Source organism: Psammomys obesus, unplaced genomic scaffold, assembly GCF_907164565.1.
Source record: "Psammomys obesus unplaced genomic scaffold, mPsaObe1.curated_primary_1811, whole genome shotgun sequence".
In the NCBI taxonomy this organism is placed as follows: domain Eukaryota; kingdom Metazoa; phylum Chordata; class Mammalia; order Rodentia; family Muridae; genus Psammomys; species Psammomys obesus.
In genome coordinates, this window is record NW_026587556.1 from 3,629,736 (window position 1) to 3,648,647 (window position 18,912).

The window sequence follows — 18,912 nt, forward strand, 5'->3', positions numbered from 1 at the left end:
GCATGCCCTGCCGTGCCTGAGCAGTGTTTTTTTAAATAAAATAAGTGTTTTTATTATTTTCACACTGGCAGACAAATGAATGTATATTGGCATATATTCATATCTCAAAGAATCCTTTTAAAGCTGGGCAGTGGTGGTGCACACCTTTAATCCCAGCACTTGGGTGGTAGAGGCAGGCAGATCTCTGTGCTAGCGACCAGCCGGCCTGGTCTATAGGACAGGTTTCAGGAAAGAAGGTCTACACAGAGAAACCGTATGAAAATCACACACACACACACACACACACACAAAATAAATAAATAAGTAAAAAATCCAGAACCTTTTTATTCAATATGTGGCATTTTTTTTGTTGGGCTACAAATGCTTAGTAGAAATTAAGTCAGAACTGACCTATATAGTGCCCAAAAAATAATATACTGAGACAACCTATTTTAGGGTACTGTCTACTTTGTAAGAGGTTTTCTAAACTACAGAATATTAATATTTATTAAGTATATGATACCAATATGTGAAAATAACCAACAATCTAGAAATTCTTATAAAAAGTTTTGATTTGATTTTAATCAAGTTTATAATTAAATAGATATTTAAGCATTCACTGTGTTTGAAGAGTTTGGTGAGCATAGTACTGTAATTCATGGACACTGATCTTTCTCCATCCTGTTAGAAAGTGGTCAGAGAGTAAAGCTGAAAGTCCCAGCTTGGCCTGGCGTGGTGGCACACACCTTTAATCCTAGCACTCAGGAGGCAGAGGCAGGCGGATTTCTGTGAGTTCAAGGCCAGCCTGGTCTACAAAATGAGTCCAGGACAATCAAGACTACACAGAGAAATCCTGTCTCGAAAAACAAACAAGCAAAAAGCGTTTCCTTAGCTTAGCATGTGTTCTGTCCCTGTTGGTACAGACAGGAGATGAGCAGTGGTTCTTACTGTAGGGCAGTCCCTCCTGCTGCGGACAGCACTGCAGTGTACCTCCTCCCGCTTGTAGCACTCTCCCGCTCTGTGGGCTCAGTGAAGCCTGCCTTAGCAGAGGTAACTCTGTCTGTTAATCTTCCTTAGGTTTTGACTTTGGTGTGCGTCAGAACGGTGAACGTGTTAACCATGTTAACCTTCCTCCATGGGCACGAAATGATCCTCGGCTGTTCATCCTCATTCACCGGCAGGCACTAGAATCTGACCACGTGTCCCAGAACATCTGTCACTGGATTGACTTGGTGTTTGGCTACAAGCAAAAGGGAAAGGCTTCTGTTCAAGCCATCAATGTTTTCCATCCCGCTGTGAGTCACTCCTTTAAAAGACTGCACACAACAAATTAGAACCTGAATATTTTAAGGTTGGCTGTGAAGCTATTTCTTTAAAATACCCAAGTCATCAAAGAGGTAGTTTCACTAAGCTGTTGCTACTAGCATGCAAAAATTTCCAGGCTTTTATATTTCATCTCTTTAAAAGTGTCTTAGATGCTATAGTTAGGGGTTCTCTAAAACCTGCCCTCATATTTAGTGACTTACTAAATAAATGTATAGTTTGCAACTCTGATTTATGACAGTGAAAGATACAAAGCTTAACTGGCCAAAGGAAACACGTAGTAAACAAAGTGTGGGTGAAGCAAGGCACAGCCTCCCATCTGACTCCTCCCATTAAAGCACAAAGAGCATGGTCACTTTCTCCGGAAGCTTTGCTGCCACACAGGAAGTGGTTTCTGCCAGGGAAGCTGTCAGTTGGTTCGGAATTCAGCATCTCTTTGGGAATGGTAACTTAGAAACCATCTGCCTCCTATGTGCTAAACTCCAGACCCAGAACGGATACAAGTGTTGAGTATGGTCCTCATGGTTTGCATAGCGTAGGCAGACTGAGCTATACTTGTCTCCTAGGAAATGGTGGGAAGATTCCTGAAATTCCAGCTCCTACACACCAGCCAAGGGTGCAGCAAAGCTTTCTAAGGAGAGTGGCCAGCTAGCTGAGTTAGCTCTTTGCTGCCTACTATTCTGAGTGCCTATTAGGTTTTTAGAAGGGCATCATTTTTCTTTATGACAGAGACATTACTCTTGCCTTATTAGAAAATACATAAAATGCAACTATCAAGAAGAGGAAATATGAAAAATAAGCTTTGCTTTCAGTATCTAAATATCAAAACTACCTACAAGGCTTTTTTTTTCTATACCTGCATATTATTCCAGTGATTTAGTTAATTCTGTTTTAAAATTTTTTTTCTTCCTGAATAATACCGTCTTAAACATATTAGTTATGATATGCCATTCTCCATGACTGTAATGGCCACTGCTATCCCTATTTAAGACAGATTTTAATTCCCTACAAGTGGAGCTGTTAATTTCCACATGTACTAGTTTATGTTTCTGTGTAGATGTAGGAAACATCTATTATGCTACCTCTCAGGGCACAGAGGTAACTAGGGTGAGAAGCATAGGCAGAGGTGGGTTTGGTGAGCTAACTGCGTCTGTTGGGAAAGTTCCAGTGAAATTGTGAAAGGACATGTCTGAAGGAAGAGGAGCAAAGGCAGAACACACACACAAAAAAAAAGGCATTTCTGAATCTGTACGCTGGGTACTCCATGTAGACCCACAGATCAGCTCTTATCCACCACATGACCCATGGCTGCCCCAGATTTCCACCTAGCCAGGTGAATTGATTGGCCATGGACTTGCTCTGTAGTGGTGTCTGTGTTGAGGATACAGATCTGAAAGTTTTTGTAACAATTACAGCTAGGTGTATACCTCAAACCTTTACAAAGTAGTCTGCATCTGAGCTTACTTATACCAGGACACATGCCCAAAGGGTGGTTCAAAAGTAAAAGTCTCTTTTTAGTCCATTGTTCTCTGTAATTATTTTGGATACCTCTAAGGTATCCAAACAGTTTTATGGTAGCTATAATAGAAGATGATTTTGAAGAGAATGATTTTTTTAAGACAACCATTATCATTTGGTTCACAAATAAGAGTTGTTTTATTTTTTCTTATTAGTTACATTTTGTTAACTCTGTATCCCAGCTGTATCCCGCTCCCACAAATAAGAATTTTATAAGAAAAGTAGTAAATAGAAGAGGAAAAATACCTTTTCCTTCTACCCATCCTAGATTTTGGGGGGGGGGGGGACTCCACAAACAAAACAAAACAAAAAAACCAAGAGATTAACAAGAGAAAGGCATGAGCTTACCTAGCACAAACTTTCATAACACCCAAGCCTTCCTAAGGAAAGGAACCCCAACAAGTGCCTAGACCTGAGATTTTATTCTAGAGCTGATGGAAGGTGGCACGTTACAGAATGTGTGACAGCAGAAAGCCGGCAAATAGTGAGGCCTTTGGCTCACCCCCTGTGTGTGCCTTTAGTCTTCAGACATGAAGCTGTTCCTTTCCTCGTGGAGGCACATGTGGTGCTTCAGGAAATGTTCAGAAACCTTTTCTAGGTTTTATGAGCAGCTTCGGGGGAAGAGCAGGGTTCTTCCTCACATTCACTCCTTAGCTCAAAATACTCCATATTTTTAGGCACCATGTTCTTAGCTGCATTCATATTGATCCTGAAATATAACATTTAAAGCAATTATGAATTGAAACATTAATCTCAGTATACCCTGTGCTGTGCACATCACTTTATATCATCTTTTCAGTAATTCTTGTTTAAATGTATCTAGAGACTGAAACATAAAAGTTAATTCATCTAACTTCAATGTTTTTCACTAAGTCTTTGAGACATTAGTATTCTAGAAGGTTCAGTAACCATGAAGGTTATTTAATTTCTTTTTTAATTTTTTTACATTTATTTATTTATTTATTTTATTAATTACAATTTATTCACGTAGTATCCCAGCTGTAGCCCCATCCTTCATTCCCTCCCAATCATACTCTCCCTCCCTCCCTCTTTTCCCATGCCTCTCTCCAAGTCCACTGATAGGAGAGGTCCTCCTCCCCTTCCATCTGACCTCAGCCTATTAGGTCTCATCAGGACTGGCTGCATTGTCTTCCTCTGTGGCCTGGCAAGGATGCCCCCTCTCAGGGGGAAGTAATCAAAGAGCCAGCCACTGAGTTCATGTCAGAGACAGCCCCTGTTCCCCTTACTAGGGCCCTCCCCCCCAGATACTGAGCTGCCATGGGCTATATCTGTGCAGGGGTTCTAGGTTATCTCCATGCATGGTCCTTGTTTGGAGTATCAGTCTCAGAAAACACCCCTGTGCCCAGATTTTTTTGGATTTGTGCCTCTCCTTGTGGAGCTCCAGTCCCCTCCAAGTCTTCCATCTCCCCCTTCTTTCATAAGATTCCCTTCTCTCTGCCCAAAGTTTGGCTATGAGTCTCAGCATCTGCTTTGATACCCTGCAGGGTAGAGTCTTTCAGAGGCCCTCTGTGGTAGGCTCCTGTCCTGTTTCCTGTTTTCTCCCTCTTCTGATGCCTATCCCATTTGCCTTTCTGAGTGAGGATTGATCATCTTATCCAGGGTCCTCATTGCTTAGCTTCTTTAGGTATACAGATTTTAGTATGTTTATCCTACATTATATTACTAATATCCACTTATAAGTGAGTATATACCATGTGTGTCTTTCTGCTTCTGGGATACCTCATTCAGGATGATCTTTTCTAGTTCCCACCATTTGCCTGCATATTTCATGATTTCCTTGTTTGTAATAGCTGAGTAGTATTCCATTGTGTAAAAGTACCATTATTTCTGTATCCATTCCTCAGTAGAGGGCCATCTGGGTTGTTTCTAGTTTCTGGCTGTTACAAATAAAGCTGCTACAAACATGGTTGAGCAAATGTCATTGTTGTATACTTGAACATATTTTGGATATATGCCTAGGAGTGGTGTAGCTGGATCTTGAGGTAGCACTATTTTTAAAGTGCCTTGGAAATTTTATTTTGACACCTGTAAAAATGTTATATTTAGATTTGCATATGAAGATTGTTATAACTGATTTAAACACTAAAACCTAGACCATCCAGGGAGGCAAGCACATTACTAATGACCGATAGATTTACAGCAGAGAAGTGCACAGAACAACCAGGATGGACTCTCAGAGGCACAATGCCAAGAAAGGATATGCCATTTCAATAACTCACCCTGCAACCTTCCCTGGTGCCTTTTCATATTCACTAGTGTTTTCTATTATGGACTCCCTTACCTACACTGCAGTGTAACTTCATTTTTGCCTTTTCCATGTATTACTTTGGACAAGCAGTTTCTTCAAAAATCTACTTGATATCTTATATGACATACTCAGGCCTTAAATTTGAAGTGTTTTATAAACACACCTAATCAATGTCAGGTAGATAATATATTATTTCATTCACATATTCAGAAATATTGGTTATTACTGTCTGAACCTAGTAAGAAGAGTAAGGTTAAGTTAACCTGATCAGAAACATTTTTAAATCATTTGCATTCAAAATAGAATACCAAGTACTAGTTGTTTTCTTTTCACGTCATGACTAATTGTAACGCTGGTGCCATATTCTCTGACATTTTTGTCTGCAGACATACTTTGGAATGGATGTCTCTGCAGTTGAAGATCCAGTACAGAGACGGGCTTTAGAAACCATGATAAAAACCTATGGGCAGACGCCTCGTCAGTTGTTCCACACCGCCCATGCCAGCCGACCTGGAGCCAAGCTCAACATCGAAGGAGAGCTTCCAGCAGCTGTTGGCTTGTTAGTACAGTTTGCTTTCAGAGAGACCCGAGAACCAATCAAGGAAATCACTTATCCGGTATGTTATTTTGATTTCAGCAAAATTTAACAAAAGTTGACTGAACTCCTGCTATGCCCCTCACGTGGCTGTGAGGATGCAGACATGAATCATGTACTTCTAGCTGCATCAGTGGCCTGGAGAGAGCTCCTTGCAAGCCCAGGGAAAGGAAGCATTGATTGGAGCAGACAGCAGCTGTCTCCAGAGAGCATGGAGGTTTATCACCAGGGAAAGCCTCACCAAGCCAACTTCTAAATAGGGTTGTGCAAATAAAAGGGGCCAGCTGTTACCTGTATAAATGACACAGCTGGGTCTGTTCACCATCTTCAACCAAAAGCACTAACCAGAGGTACCTCCCCAGATTGTAATAATGGGAAATATTGTCTCTAAAAATAGGAAGTAGATATAATTTTTCCTTGAAATTGAAATCTAAAGCAAGCAGACCTTAAAAAGGAAAAAGAATTTTAGCCTTCACTTAAATTCTTCATACAAAAGTGGCATAAAATACTAGAACTTAAATTGTAGAAGGGAGCCACTGAGAACCAAAAAGGAAGGGAAGAGACCTGAAGCATGAATCAAGCAGATCTCAGCTGCACTAATAGTGGTCTGCTGTCAGTGAAGAATTCTCACAGACTTTGTTTTGATAATGTTTTTGGTAAGGATATTGCTTAGAACCATAGATGTAAATTTTTCATGCATATATCGCACATCTGTGAGTTTTGCATGTTAAATGCAAACAGAACCCATTCAATCAATAGTCAAGCTAATAGTGATAGTCTGTTAAAACCAAATCACCAGTATTGAATTTTGTAGTGGAAAGCTGGGTTTTTATTTTGTGGTTTTAAAGGCTCATAAGTTGTATTAATCATTACCAGAGTTGCTATTTTTAACTATAATACCTGATTTTAACATGTCAGGATAATATAACAGTATATTCATAAAATTTAATGAGTACCATTTAATTTACTACTATACTCATTGCTACTTAAAGCAGAGATTTTACTGGTTTTAGGGGTTTGGTTGGATGATTTTGGCTTGAAACAGCATTTCACTGTGTAGCCCAGACCAGCTTAGAGCTGGAGATCCTCCAGGGTGCTGGGTTGCCTTTTTCTCCTTATTCTAGGCGTGAACTCTACTCAGTGTTAATTAGCTGTCTAAGGCTGGTTTGTGGAAAGGCACATAAATTGGCATGGGAGCACAGTACCAGCCTGCCTCGTTCCCACTGTAGGACCGTCACACTAACTGACATCCTCCACCTGACATCCCCACATACATCCCATTTAGCCTCTCCTTCAGTAAAGCCTCTGTTCAGGTAACTGTGCCTCCGAGAGTCTTCCCTGACCCCCAAGTCCAAGCCAGAAGATTCATTGTGCTCAGCCTTCTCCTCTCTGTTTTGCCTCATAACACTGTCACTCCTAACATCCACATAAGTACTTGTTTAGTCTGTCTCTCCATCCCCACCACCATTGGAAAAGGATGTTGTCTGACTTGCTCATCACTGTCTACAGCTCCAAGGGCAGTGCTTGGCACACAGTGGGCATTCACTATTCTACTAAATGAATGCCTTCTCAGGCAGGCTTTTTAGAGTTTGGTTTGCTTTTACTGTGTGTGATGTGCAGTGGCATTTATGCCACAGCTTTTCTTCACTTGAACCAGAGTGTGACCTCCCACACAGTGCTGTGCTCCGGCCTTCAGGCAGCAGCTCCACAGGCTCTGACATATAGCAGCAATGGTGTGCAGAAGAGGGTCCTCCACACAGTCCAGCTGCACTTGAGTGAACGTCAGCTCATTTGTACTGTCAGAGCTGTATGAGCAACACTTAGGAAAGGGACTCTTTTTTTTATGTGTGTGGTACACTGTAAAACACTTAACCATTATACGATGCTTAGTGTTTGTGTACAACTCAAAAAAGCTTAAACTCTGCAATTCATATGAGAGAAATTTCCAGGCAAGGAACTATGAATGAGCAGTCATAACCAGGCTCTGACACCACTTGTTACTGACTTCAGATAGATACACTGAAGGCTTTAGAACAAAAGCTTGTTCTTAAAAAACCTTTGTTAGCCTCTCTCTTGCCACAGGAATAGTTCTGCTGCTCAGCCTTCCCAAAGGCACCTACTCTAAGACTCCTCCATGCCACCTAACACTGCATATTACTCTGTCCCCTAAGTGGTTGAAATAAGAAGAAACAGGGCACTGACTGTCATGCTTTTTAAACAATAGTATGTAGGTCAGCAATGCCCATTTCTTCATTCAGATGGAAAAATGAGATAAGCAAAGTACACTGAAAATTATTTGGTGTTTTATGGAAATGACTAAATGTCTAAAGCAGAGAAAATATTAATAAGAAGAGATTAACAGTCAAAAAGAGAGTGGAAGAATTAAGTCATTGGGGAAAACTCTGAGGGCTGTTTTCTGACTTCCTGGATTTTCTTCTTGATAATTGTTTTTACTTGGATGGAGGAACAGTTTTGGTGTCTGTTCATGGCAGGTCTGTGGCCATCCTTACCACAGTCTTTTCTTACCTCTCCATATTCACAGCCTGCTGCTCCTCAAGCCCATGTCTTCCTTTGTTCTCACTGGACAACACTGTCTTCTCCAGGATTTGCTGGCACTCTCTGGAGCACTCTAGCCTTCTCATTGCACTCCATTAAAAAATTGAGAATCCACTGAGAAACGGCTATGGTCCAGGCATGCATGAAGCAAGGGTCCCTTGACTCCAAAGCTTGTGGCTAAGTGAACTGTTCTGTGCTCATGTCTTCACTTTTGTCTTATGTTCATGTGGCTTATCACCAACTTTAAATATGTTAGCTAAAAGAAATGTGTCTAGTAAAACTTTGTTTTCTTTGCTTGAATTTCAAATTTTGAATCAGTAGCAGGCATTTCCACTCAATCTAGGCCAGAAACACGGGACACAAATCAAATAAGAAACACTTTTCTATACGGTAAACATGGGGAAGTAAAATACATAGCCCTCAAAGAGCTTATCATCTAATTATTTTCTGTTTAGAACTTACATTGTAATTAAATTAATAATCATAACCTTTTATTTAAAAAAATCATAATCTTGGCTTTCCTTCGTTATAGAGCCCTTTGTCATGGATAAAAGGTTTGAAGTGGGGAGAATACGTAGGCTCCCCCAGTGCTCCAGTGCCTGTGGTGTGCTTCAGTCAGCCTCATGGAGAAAGATTTGGTTCCCTCCAGGCACTGCCCACCAGAGCCATCTGTGGTTTATCCCGAAACTTCTGTCTTCTGATGACCTACAGCAAGGAACAAGGTAAAGTGAGCCATAGTGAGGATCAGCCTTGGATTCTTTCACAAGGTTTAGCTGTCACCAGCTCACTTGTGCTGCCGCCTCAGTGATTCCTGAAGTTGCAGTCTTCGGTGAGATGCTCTCTTCAGAATCATGGTTACTTAATGCAAGCTAGGCATTAAAATGTAGTGCATAAAAAAGTGAGAATTAAACGCAGTAGTACTATTTAAAATGAAAGTCTGAGGGACAAATGCCTGTGCTCAGGGGATGAAAACATTGTCAGTCTGATAGAAATATTCCCATTCAAGATCTCAATCCCCAGGATGGACAGATGTATTTACTAGACAGATCTGGTGCCTCAGAAGACACAACTGTGGGTTTAAACATACCAATGGGAGTGATGAGCATAAACACATGGCCTGAATAGCAGATCTTCTGGTTCCCGCTTCCAGCTTAGTGACTGTGAAATGTGGAACAGGGCTATGTGGTATGGATCATTTCATATTTCATATTTCACCTAGACACTGCAGGACCGTGGGCATTTCCCACTCAGCAATCCCGCTGTCCTTCCTGTGAACATTCTCTAGTGTAGAGGCTCTCCTGCTTAGCCTACAATGAAAATGAATGGCTGAAGATACTCATGCTTGTGTGAGGTTGCCAGACACTAGCCTGTGGTCCTTTGTCCTCTTCTAAGCCTCCTGGGTCAACATGTTTATCACTCACCATTATGGAATTTAAATGTGAACATATAATTCTCAACATATTGTATTTTTATCACTAAATCCCAGTGATAATGTACCTGAAGAGCTGTGTTCATTCTCTAACTTCTCTGTTGAGTGGGTTTGGGATTAGTCAATCTAGGTATGTGCATAGAGGTACTTAAACTGTGGCCTCTGGAAGCACAGTTCTTTAGTTTGTATTCAGGCTCTCCTATTTACTACCTGTGTGGCCTTGGGGCCTTCCAGACTCTGGCTTTTGATCTGTAAAAATAGGAATACCAAATAGCTTCTGTCCCAGGGTGATTTATTGTGAAGACTCAAAATGATGTATGTGAATGATTAGCATAGGGTCTGGATCTTTATAAGTATTAACACTTACAAGAATCTCTTAGGCTTTAACCCTCTGGATAAGGGGTTGTCAGTGTTCACTGCTTTAACCTAAACCATAACAGTCAACAGAAGCATCACAGAGATGCTTTGACTGACATCTGACATCTGTAGTCAGATGTCAGTCAATGTGACATCTGACTATACCTGGTAGATGGGTGTTAAGAGTCCTGGTTGCAGGTGGACATGTTGAGTGCTGTTATGTACATAGCATGGCTCTGTGTGGTTTTCTATCATAGTAGACAGCTACACAAGGTGTACTTAATGATCTTAAGACCACTGTAGGCCACTTTATTGGAAAATGTGCCTCAGAACTGCCTTAGGGCTTTGCTACTAAGTATACTTTCTCTATCCTGTTCACAGCACCTCATAAACCTCTAGGGCTTGAGTCCAGAACTACATGTGCCCAAATTGCACTTTTCTTAAAAGCTCCTGCTCAAAATCCACTGTTCCATTAGATAAAGTTTCTTTTTCTAAAAGGAAAAAATGACAATAAGAAGTCCAATTAATTGATCACCAACCATGTGTGATCTTTGGTTCTGAGTCAAGTAAATCCCAGTCAGAACACTCCAGTGAAAAAGAAGGTAATCCCACTCCCAGGTCCTGTCAGCCTGATAGACTGAGGGCTCTCAGACTCTCATCATATGGCTCCTCACAGAAGCTCATATCTAGAGGAGCTTATATTTTGTGAGCATTTTTCAGATCTCTTGTTAGGAAAAGGATGCTGACATTTGACTATTTGAAAAAAAAAAAAAACTTCTGTGGATTATATTTTCAATGTGATACTAATTCACTTAACTATTTGTTTGTTCATCTGCATGCTGTGTGTTCTGCGAGATTCTTGAATAAAGCACATTCTTTCTCCTGAAAACTCTTTATGTTACTTATGCATTGCACATTTCAAGGGCAGTCATACCTCAGTCCTCCTGCTGTATTTACTGTAACGGCACACGTGTAGACAACAGAAAGTCCCGAGAAAGAACACAGAATATCCAAAGTCTTTATGCCAAGATGACATAATACTGTGCTATTAAAAACTGAGAAAAAAAAAAAACTCAAAACCCTCTTGAGTGGAAGTCTGCCGTGTCAGATCCTACAGCTGACCAGAGTCAATCGCTTGCCCAAGGAAGACATGGCTTCTCCCAGCAGGGCTCACTTTCCAAAGTTCAGTGCTGTTCCTGCTGCCTGCATATATCTAGATACACACAGATATGTAGAAAGTTATTTTACAAGTATTTAGTTCATGTTTCCTTTCTAAAGAAAAAAAGAATCGTAGAGTATGAATGGAGTAAGCTTTACTATTGTTGTCTTTATAAAATTTGAGAAGCTATTTCCACCTTTAAGGAGATAAGGATGTATTGTCTGAAACGAGCATATACTCTGTTGTATAAACGTCAGCCTTTAACTTGCCATTGTGTGGACTGTCATATGATCCAGTAGTCACAACTACACACTTGATTCCCCCTTCTCTTGAGGTGTGAGAAGCATGAATAGTACAGACATTCAGTGGTCTGCTATCCTGAGCTGGGGGTATGCTGACAACATCTTACGGTTGAAAAGCAAGCAGAGCGAGCCACCCATCAACTTCATTCAGAGTTCACAGCAGCACCAGGTGAGCGTGGATATAAGGATTGTGTGCTAAGTTCGGGGTTTAGGGAAGGAATGAAGGAGTCCAGCTGACATTTGATCTACTTAATGCCAGCCCAGAAGCTGCTATTTGCAGTGCTTCTAGATGTCCTACTCCTTGTTCATCTGATTAGGTCCTACAGTTTGGTTTTTGCCTATTTCTTCATTGAGAAAGTTGTCATCAGCACCTCTGTGTACCATCCTGGGGCCCAGTGTTTAAACAAAGTAAGCTGCTTTCATCCTGGATCCATTTGGCTTTGCAGCTAGGTCATCTTCTATAACCTTATTATCATCTTGCTACCTGATTTTCAGTAAATAGGCCAGGTATTCAGCATCTGATGAAACAAGAGAACACTGAGCCTCATCTCCTGGAGCTGTGTTGGGCTCCCCACTTTGCTGCCACTGACTATATAATCTTTGGCAGATAACTTGGCCTTTCTAAACTAGAGTACCTTTCCTCCTTTATAAAACTGAATTTATCCAATTTACATTGATCCCTCAGAAAGCTGTTGTAAACATGCAGCTGATGTTTATAAAATTTGTGTATTTTGCATATCCTATAGACATATGGCACTGCCCCAGCCATCACAGGCTCTGAATCAAACACACAACCACTTTCCGTCTCTGTCCATCTTTCCACAGGAAGGTTTCTGACCATTGTCTGTCTTCCCTTCCCTTGCCTGTGAAACACCACTGCCTGTTCATGTGTGCTGAGATGTTCCCATCCCTGTAGTCCTAGATGCTGGGCGAACTGCTGTCGGAGTGGTTGGCAGCAAAAGTGAAAATGGCTGTCCATGTTTTATAAGCCTTTGTTCCTGGGCTTATACAGACCTAGCAGATCTGAGGACAAAGGGACAGTGAAAAACAACCTTATTACAAATGTTAATAAGATTTTTTGTTTTGAATCATAATGGAGCATTTTATACAAATAGAAATATGTATGCAACACAAACAAGTGATGATGAATCATAAGAATGTGGCAGTATAATTAAATTGCAAGTGAGTCTGCAAAATCACTGAAAACACAAAAACATATTATGGAATAAGTATGTCCCTTGCTGCCTCCTTTATGGATTTGTCATAAATTGCAAGGGGGAAGAAAATAGAGTGGGAGTTGGGTGTATAATTTCATATATCCTACCTCTGCAGATATGTCGACAAACATATTCATGACCAAGTGCGGCTCAGTCCTCTGCATGTAGTGCTTGGCATCAACTACTACTGTCAAGGAAAAGCTGTAAGGCCACATGGAGAACTGAGCAAACCCGAATGGCTCCTTCATGGCTAGGGATGAAGAATTTCTTACCAAAGAAATGACTCTTCACCTTTATCTCTCCTTCTCCTATTTAATAACATTTACAACTGTTAGATTGATACCTGTCTTTACATATACATTGCTTCTCCACAGAAAAATAGAAAGAGAATGCGCATAAGTAAAAAAAGAAAAAGAAGTAGCCCAGCTTGGTGGCTTCCAACACTTGATAAGCATAGATTGTAGGATCTTGAGTTCCAAGCCAACCTGGGATACACAATTAGATCATATTTCAAAACAGAAGACCAGCACATAAATGTTTGAAACACTCACACATTCACATTCAAGCTTTAATTGATCCTGTACTATTTTGTTAAATTTCTAAGGAAAAAAATCTGTATAAAAATATAAAATTGTGAGACAGGAAGGCAGACACACACACACACACACCAGGAGCTAGTGGTGAGTGGCTAGAGATAAGGGGGATAGGGATTACAGGGAGAATATACAGAATCTGGAAACAACCCAGATGGCCCTAAACTGAAGAATAGATACAGAAACTGTAATACATTTACACAATGGAATACTACTTAGCTATTACAAACAAGGAAATCATGAAATTTGCAGGCAAATGGTGGGAACTAGAAAAGATCATCCTGAGTGAGGTATCTCAGAAGCAGAAAGACACATATGGTATATACTCACTTATAAGTGGATATTAGTAATATAATGTAGGATAAACATACTAAAATCTGTATACCTAAAGAAGCTAAGCAAGAATGAGGACCCTGGGTAAGATGATCAGTCCTCACTCAGAAAGGCAAACAGGATGGACATCAGAAGAAGGAGAAAGCAGGAAACAGGACAGGAGCCTACCACAGAGGGCCTCTGAAAGACTACCCTGCAGGGTATCAAAGCAGATGCTGAGACTCATAGCCAAACTCTGGGCAGAGTGAAGGGGATCTTATGAAAGAAGGGGGAGATAGAAAGACCTCGAGGGTACTGGAGCTCCACAAGGACAGCAACAGAACCAAAAAATCTGGGCAAAGGGGTGTTTTCTGAGACTGATACTCCAAATAAGGACCATGCATGGAGATAACCTAGAACCTCTGCATAGATGTAGCCCATGGAAGCTCAATCCCAAGAGAGTTCCATAGTAATGGGAACAGGGACTATCTCTGATATGAACTCAGTGGCTGACTCTTTGATCACCTCACCCTGGGGTCGGGGGTGCAGCCTTGGCAGGCCACAGAGGAAGAAAGTGCAGCTAGTCCTGATAAGACCTATTAGGCTAGGGTCAGATGGAAGGGGAGGAAGACCTACCTTATCAGTGGACTGGAGAAAGGGCATGAGAGAAGAAGGAGAGAGGGTGGGATTGGTAGGGGCCAAGGGAGGGTGCTACAACTGGGATACAAAGTGAATAAATTATAATAAATAAAAAAATCAACAAATAACTGGAAAATATGTATATATAATTGTACACTATTGTTTTTAAGACCTTGTAATCTGGAAACAATTACTAAACATTTTTGCTAAAAATTGTTTACTATGGTTATATCTGCTTCTACTCTGATCATATCAAGTAAAATGTTTACCTAGAAGTTTATGATCATGTATTTTTGTGAGAAGTTCTCAAAAAAGGAGAGCTATTGCTTACTGTTTTTAACATATGCTAGTCTTTGATTTGTCCTTTCAAAGGTGACCAGTTGTGCCTGGGTGCCTGACAGTTGTCAGCTCTTCACCGGGAGCAAGTGTGGTGTCATCACAGCCTATACCAACAGGCTCACCAGCAGCACGGTAGGTCCTAGCTCCCTGGCACATGGTTAGGGCCTTCATGTCACTGCGGAAAGCCTGGCTAATGTGAAGTGTCCCTGTGTAAGGTTAAGTTAAAGCATATGTTAGCCCTTCCCAGTTCTAGCTCCTGGAGAGCGATGGTCACAGACACAGCTCATTAGATTTGGATTTGTTAAGAGCAATGAGGAATTTTGAAAAGAATCATAAAGGTCTTATGTTTTTGCTACAGAGACAGATAATATTTTGAGTTATGATCTGCTTTGTATTTGGGCTTTTTCATGACTGTTTTTGAGATAGGATCTTACTTTGTAGCCTAGGCTGGCCTCAGACATCTGGCAGTCCTCCTGCCTCAGCCTACCAAGTGCTGGAATTCTAGGCATGAGCCACCACACAGCTTTGTTCATGACCTTTGACTCTTGCCTGAATTCTCAGTATCAACTTGAACATTTAGGAAGAGTGCATATAACATGATTCTACACTCTGTACTCAGAAGTACAGAAACCCTGGTGCCATCCTTCTAGACTCTGGCCACATTAAATAACACTAAGATCTAAGTAGCTGTCTTAATTCTCTTATTTACTGGAAAGCATTTCTTTAAGCCATCCACTGAATGTCCAAGATAAGGTATTTAAATAATAAGCCAGTCTACAAAAAAAAAGATGGTTTTTAATTTTCCTTCTTCTTGCTTGAACCTTGTGGTACTGTTCAGGATATAGTAAGTTAAGGTAATGATCTTTCTAATCTAGAATTTTCTCTGACCTATTCTTTTCCATTACAATTTTCAGAATTTATTATTAAATATATTTTACTGAGTGAAACTACTATTCCTAGCATAGTATTGCTCCCAAGTTTGTATGGTAAATCCCTTGTTAAGGTTTGCCCTGACCCTGGAGGGTTAAATGTGACTATAATACTGTTTCTGTCTCTTATCAGAGGAGCCATAAAATGTTTTAGCAGGAGTAATGGACCCTAGTCCGTGCTCTGGGGAGAGCCTGCAAGGAGAGACACCTTGAAGACTGAGATGGAAGCTAGGATAGGATATATGGAAGGAGGGGACAAGGTAACAGACTTCCACAGGAGAGGATCCATCTAGGTATTAGGGAACTAAGGTTATACTTAAACCTGGTACTACTGTGTGGAGAAAGGTGATTACCTCAAGTGGGGAACCAGCTTGCCCAACAGTATGGAATTCATGCTCTGCTGAGTTGGCAGTTGGCAAATAATTTTCTGTGTAGTTAAGACTGCAGTGGTGAGGATGAAATGGAAAACACAGAGCAGTCTAGGAGCTCAAGGGTGAGGTTCTTACATGCCATGGTCACTAAGGAGCCTGAGTTCAGAAGTGCTGTAGCATCCAGAAAGCCTCCTTTTTATTTCTTCTTTTCACCTCACCCTATAGACATCTGTCTCTCCCATTATGGCTGCTAGTCCCTTCAGTCATCTCAGTTTGCACTCTGTTGCCTTGGTTCTAAGAACCTGTCCCAACCTGCCGCCAGGACAGCTTTCTGCCATGCACGATACATAGTTGTCTTTTTCAAACTAGCTTTATCTTTGGTTCTGTTTTAGTTTTTTTTTTTTTTCTACACTTGCTTCTTTACATAGCCTTTAACACTTTAAACAGCCTTGTTCTTAGTTTTTCTCATTTCTGCAATTTTAATTATGCACTAACACAGTATATTGTATCAGATTAAAAAGAAAAGGATTAAGATGTCAGTATAAGAGTAAGTACACAAGAAATACCTTTGAATAGAGCTGATTACAGTTGTAACTATTGTAACTTAAATACAGCAAGATTTGTTTGGTTTTAAATTGTAGCAGGCTGATGAAGACCCATCTTGCTTATCATGCCTATATAATTTTCCTGAAAGCAGATTTTCCAGCTCATTGCTAAGGGTTTGCTTTCTTTCTAAGTATTTGGTAATTGAGTTGTGAGAGTAGCAGTGTCAGAAACACAGCTTAGCTCTGTGCTTCTACCAGTGTTTACTAAGAAGTCACTTAGATTCTCACAGCAGCCTGTGTCCCTGATACAGCCCTGGCCCTGGCTGTAAAGTCAGAGGGGGGCTTCTGACAGTCACTGCTTTCTGTTCTACAGCCTCCCCACCAGGAAGGCCCTAGTCCTGTGTTGCTGCTTTTCTGTGTTCCTTCAGGGGCTTTCACACAGACCAAAGATAGCCCTACAGTGCCACATAATTGACACCAAAGTCCTTGTTGGAAGAATTTCTCAGGGATTCTTATGAAGTATCTCCCTTTGCTTGTAAACCATACCTAAGTTTGGGCAACTGTCTGAGTCTTCTCAGTGCAGCTTTCTAAGATTCCTCCTAGTTAATGGTAGATGCTGACTTCCTACAGGAAGTCAGGCAACTGTTATACAAGAATGTCTTCTGAATGGAATAGTTGTTCTTGAGACATACTGCCTGGTATTGTCTTTAACAGAGAAAAATAATAGATACTGTATTGGCTCAGAATATGAGAATACACACACACAAAAATAAAGACATAACAGCTATAAATTTAGAAAGTGTTGGCCACCAATGCAGTGTAGAATTAAAGACTTGGCAGGAAGAGCCCGGGGTCAGATACAGTTGTCTCCCGTAATAACACACACTCAGGTCCCTAGTGAGCAGGTGGCAGAGGTTGAGAGTGACAGAAGCCGCTAGGAAGCCAGGAGTCTTCTACTGGCACAGGTAGTAGGATAGACAGAGCTCTAGGACCTTGAGCCTGCCGTGCTAAGTATGGATACAGGCCTGGAGCTGGAGCAGATAGGGGCACTGTGCAAAGTGGTTGGTCCAGGATGTCCCCCAGCCACACTCTGCAGGACCTTCAACATCACAGCCAGTTTAGTCTGCAAAGCATAAGGTGCTCCTGCAGCTACAATTGCCAAGGGGAAAAAAATGAAAATACATCCAACTTCCCTTCTGCAGCAGTCATTCCTTGATACCAATGTCCGTAACCCTTTTGAAGGCCTGTAGTTCATGTGGGAACAGGGACGCTAACTGGGACATTTTGAATACCATTACATCTAGCAGGACCCTGGGAAGCATGAGGACAAAAACTAGAACTGCCCAAGTCTTTGTCAACACCACAATCATCAGCCTCAGGAGGACCATGTGGCCACACCTATATCTGGCTTCATCCTGGTCTTTGGTGTCTAAGGAAATGCCTTGAGGCTCTCCCCGGGATCTCACTCTTGCTTAGCGGTTCTAGCCTCCATCTTCCTTTGTGAATCTTGGCCTCCTGCTGGGATTGTATCACTGAATTTCCAGCTGCAGTCCATGATTCACCACTTTTAACTTGGCCCGATGGGCAGCTCCAGCTGATGGAAGAGAAGTGAAAATGCTATGGAAATTGGCACTAACCAGCAGAAGAGTCACAGGTTGGGAAAATTCAGAGCAGAGCAGGGCTGAGCCACTGAAAGAGAACATTACAAGGACTTAGGTCACCTAGGAGAGGGTGAGTCTAGAGAACTCCCACAGGAAGCTCAACTCAGGGCACCTTCCACACACAGGGATGGCCTTTGGTGACCTCTTGAATGGCTCCCAGCCAGGGGTGCAGACAGGGAACTTGGCTTCTACAAGATGCTTCATGCAGGGCCAGGAAGGGCCACCCTGGGAACCTGGAGCTGCTTACTCAGCAGGGGTGACAAAAAAGAGGGGATATGTCAGAGGAAGACACAGGGAGTGAGAACACCAAGAATGAAGTGGCATGACCATAAGGCTCCACCAGTCTCTGCTTTCTATGAGAAATGAGTGTAGGTTTGCCTTGTCTTTTGATCTTTTTATATATACACACACACAAAATAGAAAATAAAATATATTCTATTCTAGTATATTGTTAGATATTTAAAAAACAAGATCAAAAAGGCAAGATACATAAGATCCCTCAAGAATAAGACTGCATACTTTTAAAGTTTGTAGACATGAAAAAGTATATGTGTGTATAGTTCTATAGCACAGAAGCATAAAAACTTACATGAGACTACAATTGCAAAAGCAGGGTAGTAATAATTTCCCACAGGGTGCATGTTTGATGTTTAATACACTTTTATTTTTAAATCAAACTAACAGTTAAGATTTCTTAAACTGGTGGGTAGGGCATAGCACCTTATAATACTTTTTTATATTTCTGGATTTATTTCCCATCTATTCATTGCACGTGTGTGTGTGTGTGTGTGTGTGTGTGTGTGTGTGTGTGTGTGTGTG

General features: G+C 41.2%; 1 protein-coding gene across 1 annotated transcript in view; it reads left to right on the forward strand.

Moving 5' to 3' along the window:
• Positions 1–18,912, forward strand: part of Lyst (lysosomal trafficking regulator) — a 166,680-nt gene that overhangs the window by 135,632 nt on the left and 12,136 nt on the right. Inside the window, exons 44-48 of the mRNA XM_055603918.1 lie at positions 1,057–1,274; positions 5,476–5,706; positions 8,773–8,962; positions 11,520–11,656; positions 14,621–14,719. Of these exons, the coding sequence (XP_055459893.1) occupies positions 1,057–1,274; positions 5,476–5,706; positions 8,773–8,962; positions 11,520–11,656; positions 14,621–14,719 (875 nt within the window). The remainder of the gene's footprint in view (positions 1–1,056; positions 1,275–5,475; positions 5,707–8,772; positions 8,963–11,519; positions 11,657–14,620; positions 14,720–18,912) is intronic.